Here is a 22,934-nt window from a genome sequence, read left to right as displayed (position 1 = left end):
AACCATTTGCTGTGAGAGTGATGTTTGTGGATCTTACCTCCTTCAGTTATTACTCGACTGTGTACCATAAAATAAAGTTTTATATTTTATCTTTCATCTTCCTCTAAAGACACAGGGTCAAGTGCTCTTTGCACTGCCAGTGGAGGGAAATTTGTTGAGCCCTAATCAGCTGGAGAGGAAATTGCTTTTAGAGCAGTGAAAATGGTGTAAGACCTTCAAAGCAGCCAGGAAGTGGGCTGTGAAGATTTTACATGATTGCAAATGCAGTGGAACACCCAGGGCTGTTCTGGCAGCGTGAATTAAGAGATTCACAGAAGACCGCTTTTTTGTGACAATGGCACTATAGATTGTTTGGTGTTTGCACGATTCCTCATTGTATATGCTCATTTTACACTTGGAAAGGTATTGCATATTTACTTGGGTTTTGTTTCATTTTCCTAACTTCATAAATGGCTTTATGCCTGAGAAAAATTGTGTGTTTTTCTCTTCCTGTACATCATCATGAAGAACTCACTTGAAGTATCCTGTCCTGTATTTCACTGCACTTATGATACACTTCAGATACCGGCTGGTGACTAGTACTTGTGTGTGCTGATGGCAGGTCGCTTCTGAAGGGACTTGAATAGGAATCTATATTTACTTAAAAAATGAGCGGATATGTATTGAATTCATGACAGCTAAAGAAGCAGGACCCCACAGCTATCAAAGTGAGCTTCCCTCTACCACAACATGAGCTCATCTGAAAGGGCTTTGTGTTGCAGGCAAAATTTCCTGCCCCTGTCTGGACATTCTCAAGCTTCTCATCTTAATCTCCAACAAAGTCCAGCTTTCCTTTATAGCCATATAGTCATTTATTCACCAAAAGGGTTGTCAGGCACTGGAACAGGCTGCCTACGGAAGTGGTGGGAGTCACCATTCCTGGAGGTATTTAACAGACATGCAGATGTAGTGCTTAGGGACATAGTTTAGAGGTGGGCTTGGCAGTGCTGGGTTAATGGTTGGACCTGATAAACTTAAAAGTCCTTTACAACCTAATTCTATATGCCATTCTTTATATAAAATTTTTATATATAGAAGTTGTAGACATCAACAGGTACAGCAGTGGTACCTGCTGCAAGAGGCTGACACTCCTAAATAGAGATGTGTATCCATCTGGTCTGTCTGAGCAGCCTGAAAGGGCACAACATTCAAAGCACTTGGGATTAGAGTGTGAAACACTCTGCCTCTATAAAAGAGAGCTCTTAAATTCAAGTTGGCATTCCTGAGGCCAGTGGTGGAGGCATCTTCTGCAGCAGGGTGTCACTTGTGAGATAAGCAGCATGTAGGCAGGGGGTGAAAGCATGGGTTAGGAGCCAGCCTTGTTGGGTTTGGTTCACAGGTCAGACACAGGCATCTCACCTTCCACAAATCCTTCTCGGTCAGACTGTGAGCAGAAAGGGGGAGATGGGAGCAAAGTGAGACAGATGGGGCACAGGTTCAGAGCTCTGAGCTCCATCATGCATCAAATCGAGTCTCCAGTTGTGACTAGTTTCTATGAAACAAGAATTAAAGTTCAGTGGGGCTTTGGGAAGGGGGTATATTGGAGGTTATAAGGCACTCAGGGAAGATAGGAATTGGCCCTAGCAAAGTAACTGATGCAAAGAGAACAATTAATGAGCTCAGTGGCAAGTGAGGAAGCTTAGCAGCTCCCTTGTCTCTCCCAGTTTGGGTACCAAATGGGGTTCACATGGCTGAATCATATATATTTGCACATACATGTTCTAATGTTTGTCTGCAGCCATCACAACCAGAAATGATGAAACAGGGTCCTGTGCTGTGCAAGAGGATTTCATCACCTTACCTTGAGAACGTGCTTTGAGATTTGTTGCTGGGCATGAAGTTCCCATGATGTAGAATGCCAGAAGGTGCTGTTGTAGTGGCATCTCATTTATTTTCACTATCTTAAAAAACGTCAGAGCTGCCACATACAACTAGATTGAGTCATATTCTAACTCAGTTTATCAGTGGAGGAGAAAATTCTAACGCTCTTCTATGAGGCCTTTAAGTAGTGGTCTTTCTGACGTCAAAGAAGGTGGAAAAAGAGCTCACCCTGGATTTCCTTAGACTTCAAAAGAATTCTTCTTCCAGAATTTCCATCATGCTGCTCATGGTGTGTACCAGACATAGCGTGGTGATGGGACTAAGGCATGCTTCTTGTACCAGAAGTATGCCTTAGTCCCAACTAGATGCACAACTTCACGGAGTCCCCTGAAGAAGATGGTGGGCTCTTGTGTTAGGATAACTAAACAAATAAATAAATGAAATAAAAATTCCACTAGGCTCCCTCCAGCAAGAGACTCTGAGTACTACTTGCAGTTTATAACTTTTGAATATGTGCCTGTAGTCTTGCAAACTCTCAGAAAAACTTTCAGATAAATTTAATGTAGTTTTCCTTCAAGGAAAATGTTTCCATGTATTTTTGGAGTTGTTCGTTGTTTTACACATTATTTTTGCAAAAGAGCAGATTTTTCCTGCTTGCAAAAATAAATATGGGATTTGACATTAACCTCAGGGATGAAAAGGAATTGTCAGAGAAATTAGAGTAAGGCTGCAGCAAGACGATCTTCCTGAGTTTGAGAGCAGTGAGGATTCATGTGGCAGCACCACTGAGGCCAGCACAACACATGGGGCACACGGCCATTTAGGAAAGCATCCGGAAAAACAGCCTCCTTTATTTTGAACTCCTCTCATAAGGGTTTTTCAGCACAGCCTTTTCGAAGTAACCCCTTTTGGAGCTGATTGCACTTATTGCCATAGCATAATCACCAGAGCCCTGCTGATGGGAGGCTCTTTAATCTTCATGCTCAGCTAGGCATCCTGCGTGGGATCAAATGGTTTTGCTTGCTGATAAGGATGATTGGAAACAGCACTTAAAGGTAAAAGGCAAGTTTCTCAGAAAAGGATAAAACAAACCTTAAATCTGTGAGGAAATAAATAAACAGCCAACCAATACACCTGCACTCAGCAAAGTTTCTGGCTGAGATGAAAGTTCAGATTTAAAATTGAGATATTCTATAACGTCTGCTGATAATAGCAGACTGTTGATGAAAAACTGAGATCCTTCAGAAATGAAAGATTTCATGGATAGGATCTGCCAGTAGATATGTAACTCTTAGTATACATCTGATTGTGCTTATTTTCTGTTAAAATATAGAGGAATATAAAATAGCAGAAAATAATGCATGCATTTCAGTGGGTATCACTCTCCAAGGTATAGACATGTACACACACACATGGAAACCATAAAATCCACCCTGCCTTGCTGAAGAAGTGTTCCAGAAGAGAAAGGAGTTTAGGTTTTGTTTGATCACTGGAAAAAAATCCCACTATTTTGTATGCAAGTAACAGGGTCATCCAAAAGATTATAAATACAGAATTTACTGATGTAATGGGTAACTCTCTGCCTTTTTGATTTATTTCCCATTTTCTGCTGGGATGCTGCCCAGATGGTGAGATCTTGGGTATGGCGCTGTCCTTTGGTAGACAGGTACCTTTGGGAAGGTAGAGATGGTGCTTCATCTCCAGCATCTCTGACATCCATATGCTGTTGAAACTTTAATTGTAAATAATTATATTACATTTTTTTTTAGCTAAATCTGGTGTTCAGATGGAAAGCGCTTGATCCATCTCCATCCTTAAGCCCCTTCTAAACCAACAGCATTTGTATCTAGGTGTTTCCTAACTTTTGTTGCAAACTGATTTAGAATAGATTTTTGTTTGTTTGTTTGTTTGGTTTTTTTGTTTTAAGCATTTGCAAAATGGGCCAGATTCAATATTTAAATCCACAGGGAGGTTCAAATTTTGATCTACTTTCGATGTTGAGATTTGCTCTTGGCCTCAATGTTTGCTCCCCTCTTCTCATCCGTCTCTGTTGTTCAGCTTCTCGTTGAGCAAGCATTGATTCACTCAGGCGTTTGATATTTATCTGGTAGTGTACTGGTCACCACATTGCTTATTTTTCCTGATTTGCTCTTGATCTATCTCTAGAACAAAAAATAACTCCTTAAAGGTAACATCGAGACACATTTTAATTACCTGTGCATATTTTTAAACGAATTCTGATTTCCCAGTGAAAATTTACACCAATGTACATAAAATTTAAAATTTAATTTGCAATAAAAAATCACTGTATTTGTTTCTAAAGAATGATAAATATTTATGTGGTGATATTTTTCTGTTTAGCATTTTAGATGAGAAACAAAACCACAAAATACTGTTCAGTTTTTGATTGCAACCTTTGAAATGTCAAGTTGGCTTAAATAGTTGGTTCTGGTTTGCAGCTAGCCTTTTTTAACTGACTGTTGGCAACCATATTTTCCAATAAATGAAATTAAATGCTCAGAACATAAAAGGGAAAAAAAAAAAAAAAAGAAAAAGAAAAAAGCTAATAAAATTACCCTGGAAATCAGCATTGCAGCTGAACGTAAACGCCTTTGATGAAGGACTCTCTTGCAAGATTGGGACCAGTTTTATTTTCAGATGAACATTCTCTAGAACTTGTTTTCAGCAACAAAATAATAAATGCACCAATAGGCACAACAAGCTAATAGATCTTCTAGTTCAGATTCCTACATGTTGCAGACTGAAGAAATTAATCAAGGGACTGCTTAATTGAATACCAAACCTTATATTTGATTAAGGCCTATCTTCCGAATTCAGCTGAAGTGCTAAAATATCATTCCCAGATGATATATTTACATTAGCTGTGAGGTTTATTTAATATAATCAGGGACTTTCTGTTATTTTGGGGAAGAGCGATAATGGGACATAAAAAAAGAACTCAAGGTAGTAAAAGTTCATCCATTTTAATAGCATTCATTTCACAGCAAGGAGCATGAACATAACTTGTCATACTTGAAGTAACTAATTAGGTGTTTGAACATTATAAAAGCATTTGTTACACACCTAAGAGATGTATGGGAACTGTAATTAACTTTTTTTACATGCTGATACTGTAATGTAACATGATCTTCACTCACTGGAAATTACATGTCGAAGCCTCCATTTTACAAGAAAGTGGATGACTTTAGTCAAGGTCTTTTATTTTTAGACTGTAATTTATGATCTATATGAGTTTTAAAAAGAAAACCCGAAATGCAGAGGTGCCCAATTCAAGGATGTTTGATGCTTTTTAGATGATTCCTGCATTTCTGTGGCATCTGTAGTGCATTAATCCCTCGCTGGCAAGCAGGAGCAGATGATGGACTTTTGGGTGCTCATCTCACCTAACTGCAGCCCAAGTGCCTGTCGGCTGGACAGGCTGCTGGGATAAAGGCAGCCACATCCATATGATGTCCTTTAGACAGCCTTAACACTTGTCTTCATAAAATAGGTGTTACATTCAGGAGTTTTTTCTCTTTGCTAGCTGGAGGGCCCATGGTGTCACAGAAGATATCACTGCCAGCTTTGACATTGGCAGGCAGCCCGTTTAAACAAAAGGAATCATTATTTCTCATGACATAATTACATTGCCACGGAATATCACAGAAACAGAGGAATTAGAGGAGGTTTGACAGTTTGAAGGTGATGGACCCATTTGGGTGTCTGTGATCACCTGAGTGCCAAAATTTCAAAAACCTGTGAGCAGAAGTAATATGCCAAGAGAATAACCAGGTATTTCTGTCCTGTGCCAGGAGAATAACAAGGTACTTCTGTTCTGGTTCACTTATTTCTTTCACTGTCTATTATTTGGCTGCTGCCAGTATTTGAAACGGGGCTGACTGGGCTGCTGGCTCTTCTTCCATCTCAGCCTGCCCAGAGGGAAACCTCCACCCTTTCTTCTGCTTTATTCCTCTTGGTCTCAGTCCTGGGGTGTGTGCTTGATTATTATTTAGTCTTTACTTCGGAAAATCTGGAACTTTTTTTTATACAGCGTTTTCTTATAAGTTACAATATCCTTCATTGCCCTATAGGCAGTGTTGCATTTGGATGATTCTTTAGGTCGGATAGCTTGAAAACCCAAGCTATAGGAAGTAAAACATGTAAAGGTTTAATTTGCTCAGTGTTTTGCTGCAGGACATGAAGGGAACACACTGTCTGGCCAAGAATGGGGGAACTTCTTGCTCTGATTTTTCATCACGGGCTGAGGGCAGTCCAAAGCTTCTGCTGTTCAGTGCTGCTCCTGAACTGGAAACTGTCAAATTGCCAGAGCACAGGGTTGTACTCAAGCTAATTAGCCTTGGAAGTGATGTGTGAATACTATGAGATGAAGTGTGCTGCAGACACCTCCAGCCACTGCCATCCTGTTTGAGCTGCTGTTGGGAGCAACAGTGTTTTACTTGGACTTGCATCTAGGAATGCACTGGCCAGTTTCTGCAGATGATGAGCTTCTTTGGTTCACCAGCTTGAGAGCTCTGATGGACCTGGGTGGTTTTACAGCTCCTGGTTTGCACATGGAAGTGTCCTGGGATGTGGACTTTAGCAACATCATTGAAATCCCATGGAAGATGAACACTGAAGCTGCTGATACTTTCGAAAATTAGTGCATTAGAGTCCAGTTAAAACATTTCCTTGGATGTTTCTGCATCCAAGGCTGGGATGTGCTGCAGCAAATACAGGTCTGAGAAGAGGAACAGCAGCCCTGGGTCTCTTTGTGCCTCTGTGGCAGGGGCTGGATATTTTTCCACTGCTCTTGAAACTCATCATCAGATACAAAATGGGCTATGCCAGAATTTCATTCCTCATCATCACACTTCACACCTACATCCCAAGCTACACAAGGTGAGAGAGTCATGCTGGTTCAGCCCCGTTAGTCTAAAATGCAGGTTTGATTCTGCTCAGGAAGTCACTCAACAGCAGTGTGAGTGCTGAGGGCACTGGGTATGTGTATGCGGTTATCTGAGTTTTTTTCTTACTAGATAATGGGAAAAAACTTACTGAAAGAACGCTGCAAACCATTCCACCTTTCCGAGCTTGCATATATATGTATCACCACCAGTACCGCTGTCACAGAGAAGTATCAAAACAGAGACCTGACTGGAGTTTTCTTTAATCACATCATCCTTTTTCCTCTCCTGCTGCTTTACTGCTTTTTGGGGATTGAAAGGTGATCTTTTTGCTTCCCTGCTGTTAACAAAAAAGATGTTTACAATGAGATACAGTTGCTGAAAATCCCATTGTCCTGCAGGTAGGAAGACACTGAGCATATTTGGGTTTCTCTCTTACTGCTGTGGTTTCCTGCATCTTAAAGAGTTCAGGAGAATATCAGTGGTGTTCAGTTCAGATGTTAGGGGCCATCTGACCCCCCTGCAGTACCGCTGCTTTCAGAGTCGTTCTGTTGGTTACAAATATATTGGAGCCATTTTCAATGCAGCTGGACTCCTGCTTCTACAGCTTGAAAGTAGAAAGCAGAGATAAGAGGCAAGAGAATAAAATTAGCCAAGTTGGTCAAGCACAGCTCAGCTTGCACAGTTAGAAAGAGCAAAGGCTCTGTCTGCCAGTATTCTCATCAGGGAGCAGCAGCCATCCACAAGTCTGAGTTATCAAGTGCAACAGAAAACCTTTGTGCTGGAATAGAGACATGAGACTCCCGTTGTTTCTGCCCAGGGATGATCCGACCGTTCATCCCCAGCAAACATTCACCCATGCTTTGTTCAGTCCTTTGGAGGGATGGAGCAACGGTGGAGCCTGGCTCTTGGAGGACAGGACCATTCTCTGGTTTGAGGAATTTCATTCTGAGGGAATGTTCCCCAAAGGAGCAATAATCTAATTCCTTGAATTGCTGCTATGCCTATTGCAGTCCAGAGAACCACAGCAGCGCTACACAAAGTTTGTCAATTAGTTGACTCAGTCTTATATGATTTTTTTTTTTTTCTGCAGCACAAAGTCTATCTTTTCTTTTTTTTTCTTTTTTTTTCTTTTTTTTTTTTTTTTCTTGTTGTTAGCTTTGCAGAGGTCTTCCAGTAAAGGAGAGGAGGGAAGCATGCCACCCATAATAAATCAGTTACAAAAGCAATTTTACCTACTTCTGTTTGCAGATTGTCCATGAAATGACTGTGATTTCATCCAATTTAAGCCCTGCTTTACTGTTTAGAGATTGTGTTTTTCCTGGATAATCCCATGTTAATGACTCTGTGTGGTTCTCTCCAGTTGTTTTTCTCCTGAGCATCATGAACTAGAACAAGCTTCGCTTGCCCTGGGGTAGAGAAGCCAGTGCAAGGATGCAGATAACCTTTTAGCTCTGGGTGATTATGCTGCCAGGAAAAATTACATGGCTCTTTCTGTGATCAGGGGATGATGTCCTGTACGACTCCCTGGTTAAGGAGCTGCCATCTCCCAGTGTCTGGGCTGTACCTTGGCTCTGGAGACCACCACCAGCCAGTTACACCAGGAATCATCACTGGGAGCAGTTGATGGAGGAGGTTCAATCACGTTATTTGTGATGGGTCAGTGACAGCAAACTGCTGGCCAAGTTGGGCTAGAAGAAATAGAAACCCAGCTGATGCAGGCAATAGTGAGCTGTAGTGAGTGTTTCTTGAAAGACATTTTGTGCTGGGCACCAGGCAGGCTCACAGTCACTGCTCGAGAGAAGGGGTACCTGCTGTCCCTATGGAGTTTTCTCAGAAGCTGATGGTCAAATTTACACAAATGGTGTCTGACCATCTTTCAGCATTGCCCCCAACACAAGAGGGACATGATGCTATTAGAGTGAGTCCAAAGGAGGCTATGAAGATGGGATAGAAAGAGGGGCAATGGCTTTAACCTGCCAGAAGGGAGATTGAGATGAGCTCTTAGGCAGAAGCTCTTCCCTGTGAGGGTGCTGAGGCGCTGGCCCAGGGTGCCCAGAGAAGCTGTGGCTGCCCCATCCCTGGCAGTGTTCAAGGCCAGGTTGGACACAGGGGCTTGGAGCAACCTGTTCTAGTGGAAGGTGTCCCTGCGCATGGCAGGGGTTGGAGCTGGATGAGCTTTAAGGTCTTTTCCAATCTAAACCATTCTGTAATTCTATGATATCAGGAGAAAGCTGCTCCTGAACTGCCTGGGTGCTTGTTTTGCCAGTGGGGAGCACAGTGCAACTCCACTAATGGATTTTCATTTTAGACCTGTGAAATGGTGAGTGGTGACCCCACCTTATTAAAAGTTCTATGTGGTCCCTTTGCTTGTGAAACAGTGGGAGGTGATGGTGGTTTTGCAGGTACAATTATAGCAGGAGCACCAACAATGGCTCAATTTACAGCACAATCCAAACCCAGTTTTCATTACCTGGATGCTTAGAGTCCAATATGCATCTCACCTCCTGTATCAGAGATGTGTTCCTTTATTGAATAGCCATTTCCTTCATCAGTTTGCCTTTGTTCTTCTGTTAAGAAGCAAAGAACCAAGGACCTCTATGCCTTATGAGGTGTTAAAGTACATGTCGTCTTTGTAGTGCTGGCATTGTTCCCAATGGGCCCTATTACTTCATTTAGGCTTTTAAAAGTAAAAATAAGTATCTAAACCCTATAGACAAACAAGCCTCAAAATGAAGTTTGCAAAGTAATCATACCTTGCAGGCTACCAACTGTGTAAATAAATGATGCTTTGAGATCCAAATGTGGTTTAAAGTGGGGTTTTTTGGTTGTTTTTTGTAGAGAACGGGCAGTCAACACTTCTCAGCCTGGAACACTTCAACTTACTGTGGGCAACCTGAAACCAGAGGAAACCTACACCTTCCGAGTGGTGGCATACAACGAGTGGGGACCAGGAGAGAGCTCACAGCCCATCAAGGTGGCCACGCAGCCAGAGCGTGAGTGTGCACAGCAGTGGGGTCTTGGTGCGGGTGGCAGCAAGAGCTGCAGAGATGAGCTGCAGCCTTGCAGCACTTATAGTGCAATGATTTAAGATTTTCATAGAGCTGGTCTTAGAAAATATGACCCAGTCCTTTTGCATGGTAAATAAAACCTTTCTTCAGTTTGTAATAGTTCTTTCAGAGCAAGACAACTATTACAGCTATTACAAGAACCTAACAGCAGCGTATTGCTTGCTTGTGTCATGACTTTGATGATCACACATCCCATCTTCTGTTATGCGACAGCATGAGTGATACCAAAAGCAGTGCTATGGTACATAACACTTTGGTTTCCTACAAGGAAATATGATAAACTGGACGGACGATAACACAAAACATACATAAAGGGTTGTTTTTTTACAAAGAAATATTATAGATAAACTTGCTGAAAGATACAGAAACTTTCTACTGGAGAAAACATTTTGGCTTATCAGTGTTTAAAAGCAAATATTTTTCTATTAGTTAATGCTAGCAGTAAGTGTGTTTCATATTTCTTTGGAGAAGGTAGAATCTTTCAGTAAACACTTTTCCTCTGTGTCTGATTTTATTGTACATATTTGCATATGTCTAGTCTCCAGAAAGAAAGAAATTCCTTCTGGTTGTGTTTGTTCTATTGCAGTTTTTCTCCCTTGAAAGGTCCAAGAAGGGCTGTTGTAGAGAGAGGACTGCAACAGTTTTGGAGCCCTTCCAAAATTAATTATTCTGAAGAATAGACAGTGAAAATGGGATTGGTATCTAGTTCTCAGCATCAGGGTGGGTGCTGTGTGTGATACTGATGGTCATTAGACTCCTTTGGTGAACTGTAGGGGAAATGGTGTGATGCTGAGCTGCTTTTGTGCTCAGCACAAAAGTCCCTGCCAGAACGCACTCACCTTCTGTGATAAGGTGGGAAAACTGCACAAAAGCACAGAAGTTGTTTTACGTTGTCAAACCCTGCTATGTTCAGAAATTTACTGAAAGGCAATATTTGTCTGAAAACCCCTCGTTGTGTGAAGATAACAGCCGGGCTGGAAACCCTGAAATGTGTTTACTTGATTCATTGCTGCAAGTGAATCCTTAGGAGCCAGGTAGAGGAGGTGGGAATAGCTCTCCACAGGGGTGGAGAGGGAGAAGCACTTGGAAGCGAATCTGGTGATAAGGCGAGCCTTGTGAGATAGCTTTAGGTGGCTTTTGAACTGTTCTGTTTCCTTTACAGCTAGTCTGAGCCCCAGGAAAGGTGTCTATTACAGCTAGTGAGAACATCTGCAACATCACCTGGCCAGGCAAAGTGTGTTGTGAACAAGCAGAAAGGGGACCTTTCAACTTACGTTATTCTGTGATTTTTGTGTCTTTAGCATTGTTTATCACAAAACATGAATCTTACTCCCTGTTATTGCTTCCCAAACCCCCAAGAGCGGTGATGTTAGTGAAAAATCACCCTAGATACGGCTATTTCTATTTCTCTTAATGGCCTTGAATTTTAGGTATGTCTTCAATGCCTGCCTTTATTTGCAGTTACTGCCATGTGCAAACAGAAGCAAGGTTGTACCCCAGCCCTTTTTGTGGAAATAATTCTTGAAAAGGAAGCTGTGGCTGCTGCATCCCTGGCAGTGTTCAAGGCCAGGTTGGATGGGGCTTGGAGCAAGCTGCTCTAGTGGAAGGTGTCCCTGCTGGTGGCCTGTGGAACCAGATGAGTTTTAAGGTCAGCCCAAACTATTCTGTGACTCTGTGATCCTCTCAAAGTCAGTTTATGAATGTGAGCCTATAGAAAATAAGGTATTAAGTAACCATCCTGGTGGATAGGAGAATGACCATGAGCTAGCAATGTGCCCTTGTGGCCAAGAAGGCCAATGGCATCCTAGGGTGCATTAGAAAGGGTGTGGTTAGTAGGTCTAGAGAGGTTCTCCTCCCCCTCTACTCTGCCTTGGTGAGGCTGCATCTGGAATATTGTGTCCAGTTCTGTGCCCCTCAGTTCAAGAAGGACAGGGAATTGCTTGAAAGAGGCCAGCGCAGAGCCACAGAGGTGATGAAGGGAGTGGAACTCTCCCTTATGAGGAGAGGCTGAGGGAGCTGGGTCTCTCTAGCTTGAAGAAGAGGAGACTGAGGGGTGACCTCATCAATGGTTACAAATATGTAAAGGGTGAGTGTCAGGATGATGGAGCTAGCTTTTCTCAGTGATGTCCAGTGATAGGACAAGGGTTAATGGGTGTAAACTGGAACATAGGAGGTTCCATGTGAACATCAGGAAAAACTTCTTTACTGTGAGAGTGACAGAGCACTGGAACAGGTTGCCCAGGGGGGTTGTGGAGTCTCCTACGTTGGAGATATTCAAGGCCCGGCTGGACAAGTTCCTGTGTGATGTACTCTAGGTTACCCTGCTCTTGCAGGGGGGTTGGACTAGATGATCTTTGGAGGTAACTTCCAACCCTTGGGATTCTGTGATTCTGTGATTAGCATCATTTATGTTAGCAATTTATCACTGCTTAGACACACACTCACAAATGTGCATATACACATTTCTGTATGTTTGCAGTCTATATATATATTGTGTATATATATCTACAGAAGCAAAATAACATTTCAGTCAAGAAAATACCTTCCCCCTGGCAAAGCACCAATGAAAATCAGGCACCACTACCCCCTGCTGATACAGTCTGAAGCTGCCGCACCACAGTTACCCACTCTGTTTTATGTGTGGCATAAACATTTGGAATATCTTTCCTATTTAATAACTTCAAGATTTCTCTGAAGTGTCAAGTTTGAGCATGTAGAAAATATTACATTCCATTTTTCTTTGTACTTTTTTACTGTTGACCAAATTATGTTATCATTTTGAAACAACTCTTGCTGGTCCTGGGAGGAAGTCAGCCTCTATGTGGCTGTCTTTTAGAACATGCTGTAACTATTGTACAATAAATTACATGGCTGCACATAAATTGAATTTTCATATTATTTGAAAGTATCAGAAGTATTATGCAATCTGGCATTGTTAAAGAAGAAAAAGCTGATGAAAAAGGACATCTGAAATTCATGTCTGTCAGTGCCTGTTTCTAAAAGTGCATACATTTGCTTGGTAATCAGTTTAAAAGATCAACAGAACAAGTTCCAGCTTTTTGAAATAATCATCTGGAATGTATGGGCTGGATTTATATGAAGGGTTTTGTCCCCAGATTAACAACCCCTCCTTCCTTTTTTTTTTAGTAAACTACAACCCCTTTTTCACTGCTTTTATGGTATATAATTTCACTACAGTATTATCAGTCCAGATTTAAATCCCTGACTGCTTAAGCTATGTCTAATCTTTTCATACCACATGTGGAGACTTTGTGAGTTATTATTTTGGCTCCTCAAGATGATGTTAAAGCAGCTTGGTAGTAGAGAATAAAAAAAAAAAAAGCATCTATACTCACAAGGAGGATTGAAATTGTCCACCCCAGCTTTGAAAGCAGTTTCTTGCTGTGGGACCAGCTCACCTCTTTTCACAGCCCTCATGAATTAAAACCAGTTTCCTAATAGATCTATGTCTCCCTAATGTGTGTGTTAGTTGGTGAAAGATAGATAAGATGAATAGGAAGGCATGTTTGTGTGCCTCAAAGAAACCTAATGGTCTAGCTTCAGCCTCATAAAGTCTCCTCTTATCATCGCCATTCCAGTAACTTAGTGCAGTGTGCACTGACTTCTACCCAACCATCTTTAAGGGCTTTATAAGGAATAATTAATTACTGTATCTTTCTGAGGTAAGGAATTGGTATTATACCTACTTAAGAGAAGCCCAGCTGTGTCCCCATATGGCTACCCACTCCTGCACTACACTGAGGAGCAAATCTCTGACCCCCCTGAGGCAGGGAGCAGCAGAGAGGAACTGTGCTTCCCACCCCAATATCCTGAAAACGGGAATTCTGAAACAGAAATAGAGGGTTTGGACTTAAACAGGAGAAGTCTGGGTTAGATATTGTCGTGGTTTAAGCCCAGGCCGTAAATCAGAACCACGCAGTCCACTTCCCCCCCCACCTTTCTTCCCTCCGCTCCTGGAGGGACGGGGAGGAGAATCAAAAGAATGCAGCTCCCACGGGTTGAGATAAGAACAGTTTAATAACTAAGGTATAACACAAATCACTACTGCTACCACTAATAGTAATAATGATAAAGGAAATAACAAGCAAGAGAATACAACCGCTCACCAACCGGTACCTCACCCCCACCCTGCCATGATCCAGCCCTTCCGGGAACTCTCCATTCTACATCCTGGGCATGACGTGCTATGGTATGGAATACCTCTTTGGCTAGTTTGGGTCAGGTGTCCTGTCCCTGCTTCCTCCTGGCTTCTCCTCCTCCCTGGCAGAGCATGAGACTCACAAAGTCCTTGCTCAGGGTAAACATTCTGACCAGCAACTGAAAACATCGGCTTTATCAGTATTATTCCCAGGTCGAAAGTCAAAACACAGCACTGCACCAGTAGAAAAAATGACTGCTACTGCTAAACCAGGACAGATATAAGGAAGAAATTCTTTACTGTGAGGGTGGTGAGGCACTGGAATGAGTTGCCCAAGCAAGTTGTGAATGCTCCATCCCTGGCAGTGTTCAAGGCCAGGTTGGGCAGAGCCTTGGGTGACATGGTTTAGTGTGAGGGGTCCCTGCCCATGGCAGGAGTGTTGGAACTGGATGATCTTAAGGTCCTTTCCAACCCTAACTATTCTATGATTCTATGATTTGGGGTGAATTTTTGCAATGGCTAGGAGGTAACACTGCTTGCACAGGAGACTTGTGTGACTTTGGCCACTGAGATCCATGTCTGCCTAGATGCTTTTGTAATCACTTTCAATTCCCATTAGAGGATGCTACATCTAACCTCAGAAATCAGTCACTTTGTTCTTTTCCCTTTTTTTTTTTTTCCCCTTATCACTCACTGGCTGCACCTAAGTTTTCTTGCTAAAACAACCAGCAGCAAGAAGCACCATCAATACTGCATTAGAGGAATCACACCAGGAGCTATTAAAGTTTTTGTTTTCATGGTGGTTTTTTTTTTTTTCTACAGGTTTTTCAGTGGAGACAATATTCTTTGAAGTTGTTGCACAGCAAATGTTAAAAAGAGAAAGTTTCAACTGCAATCTCTTCTGACAATCATCTCTTATACAAATGTCAAACCCGCATAGATAATTAAAAGGCCATTAAAATTAATACAATGAAATTTCACATGAAAAAGCAAGGAAAGACAATTTTATCAAACAATAATCTCTTCCTTATATGCTGATCTGTGCAAATTAAGTTTACAGAATAAACATAGAATCATAGAATCAATTAGGTTAGAAAAGACCTTTAAGATCATCAAGTGCAACCATTTCCCCAGCACTGCCAAGGCCACCACTAAGCCATGTCACTGAGGGCTTATCTACACCGTTTGTGAACACTCTTTTGATCTGTATTTTTAAGTCAGGTCGTACAAAGGACCTGAGTTTTATTTTTATGATAAAAGAGTGTGTGCTTATTTAGAAAAATATACAACCACTAAGGACAACAAACTGGTGCTTGATTTATCACATCAGATCTGTAAAGACTCAGTATGTTTGGAAAAAGAAAAAAAAAAAAAAGAAAAGAAAAATCAGCTTGTTTTCTGAGAAAAAGTACGATTTCAAAGTATCTGAACCTGACAGAAATAACCGAGTTTTGGTCTTCAGTACATGCTGGAGTAATTAAATTTTCTAAAGACTTCTATCAGACCCCCCCCTTTTAGACACCAGTTCAGAGATGGTGCCAGATTGTTCACTTCTCAGGTCTCATAAGGGTCTCCAAGCAGGGCTGCACTCCACCAATGTTGGATGCTGACTATTACAAAGAGCTCTAACGCCACATTTGCATCCTACTCAGCTATTTTGGGTATCAGTTTCAGTCACAATGACAATACTGATGCTATAAATGGTGCTCTAGCCCAGGTTGCTCCAAACTCCGTCCAATCTGGCCTTGAAAACTGCCAGGGATGGGGCAGCCACAGCTTCTCTGGGCACCCTGTGCCAGCGCCTCAGCACCCTCACAGGGAAGAGCTTCTGCCTAAGAGCTCATCTCAGTCTCCCCTCTGGCAGGTTAAAGCCATTCCCCTTGGCCTGTCCCTACAGGCCCTTGTCCAAAGCCCCTCTCCAGGTTTTCTGGGGCTCCTTTAGGCACTGGAGCTTCTTTAAGGTCTCGCCTTAAGGAGTCTGAACAAGCTCAGCTCTCTCAGCTTGATGATCTTTACAGGGCTGCTGTAACCTGGGCTATTAATTAGGTCCATGACTATTTTTGTTTCCTTGCTCATGCCCAGGTAAAGATTTATACAAGCTGCTTGAAAAATATCTTCATGACAGGGATTTCCCTGTTCATCAAGTGCTGGTGTAACAAAAATCAGTAATTTTTAACAGAACTATAGCTAGTCCATCAGCAGCCTTCCCTGCTGCAGTCCATCCTGCATCGGCTGTCAAAGTGACGAACAGATAACATGGCACTCCTGCCATCCATCCATCCATCCATCTATCCATCCATCCATCCATCCATCCATCCAACCATCCACCTACCCATCAATCCTTTTACAACATTGCATATATTATTTTAAAATTTTAAAAAAGTCTGCCTGAGTCTTCATTCTCACCCTGCCAAATTTTGTGTGTACAGAAAGGTCCCCAGAATAAGGAATTGGCTGCTTTGCTTTCACACAGTGTCGATTTTGCAGGATGCAGGGTTATTTCTATATTTATATATATATTCAATGTATTTCATATGTTTATGAATATATAAAAGAGCTGAGGTGGGCAGAAACCTAAGCATCTCTGGTGTAGTGCCTTGAGAGTGAATCTTTCTTATCGTTTGATGAAAGGGTGAAGAAGTACTGAAAAATGTTTTCTGTGGAGTCATTAATATCCTCCTCATTTGTATGTATTCTTCCATAATGGCTCAGTAAAATACACCCTGGGGTAACTTTATGCCATTCCTGCATGGTTCTTTAATTTTATGAGTAATTTATGTGGAGCATTGTAAGGGTGAGGAGGTTTTCAATTGCTTTAAATGAAACGCATCTTTCTTTCTAGAAGTTGGGTAGACATGAAGGAAAAGGTGGAGGTGTCGCGTTCTCTCTGTCTTAGAATCCTGCTTTTGGCTTCTTATCCACTTTTTTCCCTCTGCTGTTTTGTTGGGGTTTTGTGGGTTTTTTGTCTTCTTATCTCTCTTCTTGAGGGAGTAGGGTTGCTTTAGTCTCAACTCCTGTAAGTTGCTTCATAGAGTCCCAGACTCATTTGTGTTGGAAGGGACCTTAAAATTCATTCAGTTCCAATCCCCTGCCATGGGCAGTGACACCTTCCACCTGAGCAGCTTGCTCCAAGCCCCTGTGTCCAACCTGGTCTTGAACACTGCCAGGGATGGGGCAGCCACAGCTCCTCTGGGCACCCTGTGCCAGTGCCTCAGCACCCTCACAGGAAGGATCTTCACTTTGCAGAAGATTGACGCAGGAGCAGGATGAGGTCTAGCTCTAACTTCTTGGTGATGTCCCCAGCACAGTCCAGGTAATGCTCCTGCCCTGGCTCTGGTGTTATTAGTGCTGCTTTCTGCAATGGAATATATGAATTCAGATGCCCTGCACATATCTGTGGTATGAATTTTATCTTCTGCTTCGTTTGTGTTTATTTAGATCAGGTTTAATTTCAAATAAAGTAGAAATTAATTTCATTTTCTGGGGAATCTGAGCTGTTTTCTTATGGAAAGCCAACTGCCAGCTCCTGCTGCCACCTCCCACACTGCCCAGACACCTCTGCCGCACTGTGTCTGGGTCTGTATGTGCTGCGGGGCAGTCAGGCCAGCTTCTGCTTCTTAGATACGTTTAAACTGGAGTCAGGGCTGGTTAATAGAGGCTGCTAGCATTGATAATTGAGATTAAAGATCACCTCATGTTGTTTTATTCTTCAGACTCTGGCTAGCTTTAGTGCCGTGGTCTTTTTCTCAGTCTTTTATTTCTTTTTCAATTTCCATTGAATTTCTAATTTTACTTGTGGAACAAAATGCAGTACGTTAAGCTAGATTCAGTTACTCCATCTGCACTTACCTGCTGAAGATATGGTTCATTGTGTGTCATGGGGAGGCTGATTAAGAGTTTTGTAAAACGCCACTTACAACAAGGAGGGTTTAAATAAGAGAAAAATTACTATTTATGCTATCCTGCTTCCTAGAGAATTTAGAAAAATGTAGCAAAGGAGGAGAAGAAAATATTCTGCACATCTTTTTTGAAGCTCTGATTGATTCTGACCTTCCATTTAGAGCAGTAAAAATAGGAGCAGGTGAGCATGTGGTCAGTTCTTCAGTAGCTCTGTAAATCTTTACAATGATCAGATTCTCAAAAACATTTATTCTGCTAAAAATTTCCAACTTTTGGAATAGTCTCCAACACTGAGGGTATTTCCACCCGGAATCTTGCAGTGGTCATGCTACCAGTTACCTTTCTACCCCAACTGTGTCCCCCCTGCAGCCACCTGCTGTAAGGGAACCTGGTGAAATATTCGTTTAATTCCAACTGACCCATAGTGCTGACTGCACAAGCTCTCTGAAGTTCCAGCTGGCTTGTGCAATAGCGTTGAGCAAAATGTTCTGTTCCTGTATATCACCATCCCTTTGGTTCTAAAATGGCCACAATGGTGAAGACATACTGGAATCTTAATCCTTTGAAGATATCATGAAAGCCCTTCTTTTCTATGAAGGCAGATTCAGGTTATTAATAGTGGGAGTATTTGTTACCATCTTGGTACACTACGAGTTAAACAGAAAACCAAATCAAACCCAGAAAATAAAATTATTCCTTTTCAAATTGTCTTGGATTCAATTTAAAGTACACAAATTGCTTGCTGTTCATCATTCATCTTAATTAACTGAAATAATGAAGTCAAAATCTTTTCTTTTGGAGGTTTTGTTTAGTCTATTTTTTTTTCTGACCAGCTCTTCTGTCTGCTTTGAAAAGTGTGAGTCTCATTAGAAAGTTGCATTGTTGTATAAAATAATTGTAATTAAAAGTGAATTCAAATGCCTTTGCATTCCCTTTATGAGACTTTTGTAAGTCTTGGTGTCCTGTGATTGTGCTATGATTTCTACAGAGGAAGAAATGCAGGAAACAACGAATATGTATTATATCAGATGTGTATTAACATATACTGAAATTTATATCAGATGTACACTGAATTGTAATTATTGCACTCGTGAGTAGGTATCTCCATAGCTTCACGCTTAGGACAGAATTACTGGTGCATTCAACATGATGTGAATCAGTGATGGTTTCAAGGGTTCAAGGGCTGTTTTCCGTCTAATTACTGATACGGTCAACATACCAGGAAGACTTTCTCTTCTGAGACACTGTCATGACGGCTGAGGATCACTCAAAGAATCACCATCAAAGGTATTAGCAAGAGTAGTTTTAATAGGAATTCATGAAACATGCAAAGGAGTTAGTTAGAATTGATTTAGAATGATTTACCCAGATATCAAAGATGCAGAAAGGGGAGGGAGACCCTCCCGCTGAGTCACAATGTTAAGAGTGGGACCCCTTGCTTTCTAAACTCCTGATGGAGCTTTAGTGCAGTTAGGTCCAAATCTTAGTCCCAGACTTGTTCAGCTGTTTACATCTCAAGGGTTATGTGTGTAATCATTTAGGACCTCCTAAGAGTTCACAATAGCAGCAAAAGGTAATCTTACTAGGATGTTGTAAAAATACTGGTTCACCAGAGATGGGATTTTTACACATCTTTTGATCTAGCAGCAATCTGCAGTGTTAAGGTGAATTGCAAGAACCTCCTCTCCTCTCAGTCTCCGGAGCCTTGGCAGTCTCACAGTTAGTGAGGGCTCTTACAGGTATTTCTAAGAGGTTTTAAATAGTGTGAAATTACAAATTTTTTTCCAATGGTTTTTAACAGATCTTCTTCTCTGCCCATTTTCGTTAACTTAAAATTCACTTGTGAAAGAATAGTGAGGGTTTATTTTGTTTAAAAAATATCTCTTTGTGCTTCGTTAAAATTATTTTGCGTTTTTTCATCAAACTTTTTATAGGTTGAGGACAGCAAGTTAAGGGAAAGGATCAGAGTTTTAGGGATCACAGGAAATCGTAGTACTGGAGGCTCTTGTATTTTGAAGTACAGGAAAAACAATTCTTAATTGTTTTCCTGTTTTTTTAATTAGTGAAACGATGTGTTTTATTCTGTCATTCAGTATGTAAAAATTTTGAAAATACCAAAATTGGTGCAAGTAAAAAAAAAAAAAATTAGAAAATAAATATTTTTGTTTGAAAATGTAAGTAATGGATGTTTCAGTAATGGAATTACTTTGCTTCATTTTTCTTGCTAAGAAAAAGTTGTCGCCCTTTTTTCCAAATGTCTTGATGTCTGTGAAGACCATGTTTACCAAAAATAACCTATTTCAGGGAAAATACTCCAAATGTTCAAAATGAGAAAAGGAATATTCCATTTCTGAGGTTTTCCTGTGCCACCCACTCCTGCCTTTTAGTGATGCATGGAGGAAGTTGATATGAAGAAGTCAGTGCTTGCCACCTAATCATTGCTTTTATAAATAATAAGCTTCAGTGTCTAATTCTGATCCAGGTTTGCTGAGATGCAAAGGCACCATTATGTGAGCAAAATACTTTGCTTTGACTGACTTGACAAGAAGGAACAGAAAATTATAGCCACTCTTATCTAAAAAAAAAAAAAAAAAAAAAAAAAAAAAAAACCAAAGAAAAGAACAGATTAACATATGTTAATCAAGTATGCAAATAAAGGAATTTCACCATTTGCATGAAATCTCCATATTGATAGGTCCTTGATGTAAAGAGTGGTGCAGAGGCAGAGGCACAGTGACTGTGACTGGATCCCCTCATCCAAGAGCAGTGTAGGACAGACAGACCACCTTCAGCACCCTTCACTGTGGCAGGGTTTACCCTGCACGCAGATGAGACGGCGGTTTGGGGATGTGGGTAAGTGTGAACCTGCTTGAATGAGTCCAGAGGAGGCCATGGAGATGCTGCGAGGGCTGGAGCAGCTCTGCTCTGGAGCCAGGCTGAGAGAGCTGGGCTGGGGCAGCCTGGAGAAGAGAAGGCTCCTGAAGGGGAGACCTGAGAGCAGCTCCAGTGCCTAAAGGGGCTGCAGGAAACCTGGAGAGGGGCTTGGGACAAGGGCCTGTAGGGACAGGCCAAGGGGAATGGCTTGAACCTGCCCGAGGGGAGACTGAGATGAGCTCTTAGGCAGAAGCTCTTCCCTGTGAGGGTGCTGAGGCGCTGGCACAGGGTGCCCAGAGAAGCTGTGGCTGCCCCATCCCTGGCAGTGTTCAAGGCCAGGTTGGACACAGGGGCTTGGAGCAAGCTGCTCCAGTGGAAGGGGTCCCTGCCCGTGGCAGGGGTTGGAACTGGATGAGCTTTAAGGTCCCTTCCAACCTAAACCAGTCTGGGATTCTATGATTCTATGACAGGCACTTGACAGTGATGAAGATTTCACAGTACCAGTATGAAATATGTCACAGTTGGAAGCTCTTTCACACGAGCATGCATTTTCTCCATCCGTACATCCCTCAAGGAAGTGTTCTGATGCCTGTCCTCAAGCAGCATGGTTGTCCTTTCCACTTGCTGCTGGTGAGATGCAGGACAGTGTTTCACCAGCTAGATTTGGCAGGTATCTTTGGCACTGTCTGATCGCACTCTGGACAGGAGCACAGGTGTGTCATTTTGCTGAGATTCATCCAGAAATCTCTGCTGACCTGCAGACCACTGGGTTGCAATTTTCTCCCTTCAGCTTTCTTAGAACAATGGCAATTGTGGCACTGGTAATGAGCTGGAAATGAAATCACAGAATTCCAAGGGTTGGAAGTTACCTCAAAAGATCATCTAGTCCAACCCCCCTGCAAGAGCAGGGTAACCTAGAGTACATCACACAGGAACTTGTCCAGCTGGGCCTTGAATATCTCCAACGTAGGAGACTCCACAACCCCCCTGGGCAACCTGTTCCAGTGCTCTGTCACTCTCACAGTAAAGAAGTTCTTCCTGATGTTCACATGGAACCTCCTATGCTCCAGTTTACACCCATTACCCCTTGTCCTATCGCTGGACATCACTGAGAAAAGCTAGCTCCATCATCCTGACACTCACCCTTTACATATTTGTCAGCATTGATGAGGTTACCCCTCAGTCTCCTCTTCTCCAAGCTAAAGAGACCCAGCTCCCTCAGCCTCTCCTCATAAGGGAGATGTTCCACTCCCTTCATCATCTTTGTGGCTCTGCGCTGGACTCTTTCAAGCAATTCCCTGTCCTTCTTGAACTGAGGGGCCCAGAACTGGACACGATATTCCAGATGCAGTTCACCAAGCCTGATTTGGGCACAGGGGAGTGACCAGCTGAGTGCCTCCACCTGATCCAAAGCCACTGAGTCTTATCGAATAGTGGTACAAATCTCTTCTGAAACCTTTTGCTCAGAAACAAGGTTACCCCTATAAAGAGACAGGTTTTATTTGTAGGACAGCTGTGTCTAGAGACCTCAGCTAGGCTTGAGGCCTTTTGTGCCATGATTTCTACAAATTTAAGGGAGGGATGAGTTAAGGGAGGGATGAGATCCGAGACAGAGGCAGACTGTTAAACCTCTGTTGCTGAGCAAGGGAAGGACTCCAGCCTGCTATTCCTGGACAGTGACAAATCATTCAAACAATTCAAGTAGGTCCATTGGCCACTTTCATATCTGTTGTATCTGTGGTAGATACAAGCCCATGGGCGTGTTTGACTAACCATCTGCTGAGCTCCCATTAGGAACCTGGGTGCTGCAGTCACCAGTCCTGTCTCACCAGGAGTTGTCAGCTTATGAAGTGCTCAGCCACAACCACTCTGGTCCTCTGCAGTAACACAGCACCAGGAGAAGAAGGTCGAAGGGAAGATGTTCTATAAAATGAGCTGCTGCCAAGAGTTTCTAAAATAGCTTTGGATATAGGAATTGAAATTCTGTCTCAGTTCTGTCTGAAATGCATTCATCTTTGTTTCATCTGGACCTTTCTTCCTACCCTAGAAATCTTGCCGTATAAATAGGTAAGATAAAGAATGGGTAGGAGATATATTATTATGCCATTTTATGGGAAGGAAATTGAAGCATAAAAGCATTAAATAATTTATCCAAGCTCCCTCTGG

General features: G+C 42.1%; 1 protein-coding gene across 1 annotated transcript in view; it reads left to right on the top strand.

Moving 5' to 3' along the window:
- Positions 1-22,934, top strand: part of DCC (DCC netrin 1 receptor) — a gene marked incomplete at both ends in the record, with an annotated part of 627,385 nt that overhangs the window by 436,138 nt on the left and 168,313 nt on the right. The window contains one exon of the mRNA XM_080637247.1: positions 9,606-9,760. Coding sequence (XP_080493373.1) covers positions 9,606-9,760 — 155 coding nt within the window. The remainder of the gene's footprint in view (positions 1-9,605; positions 9,761-22,934) is intronic.

The sequence above is a fragment of the Psittacula echo genome, assembly GCF_963264785.1.
Source record: "Psittacula echo genome assembly, chromosome: Z".
Taxonomy (NCBI): domain Eukaryota; kingdom Metazoa; phylum Chordata; class Aves; order Psittaciformes; family Psittacidae; genus Psittacula; species Psittacula echo.
Note: the sequence above shows the minus strand (reverse complement) of the source record. Positions and strands in the feature narration are given on the sequence as shown.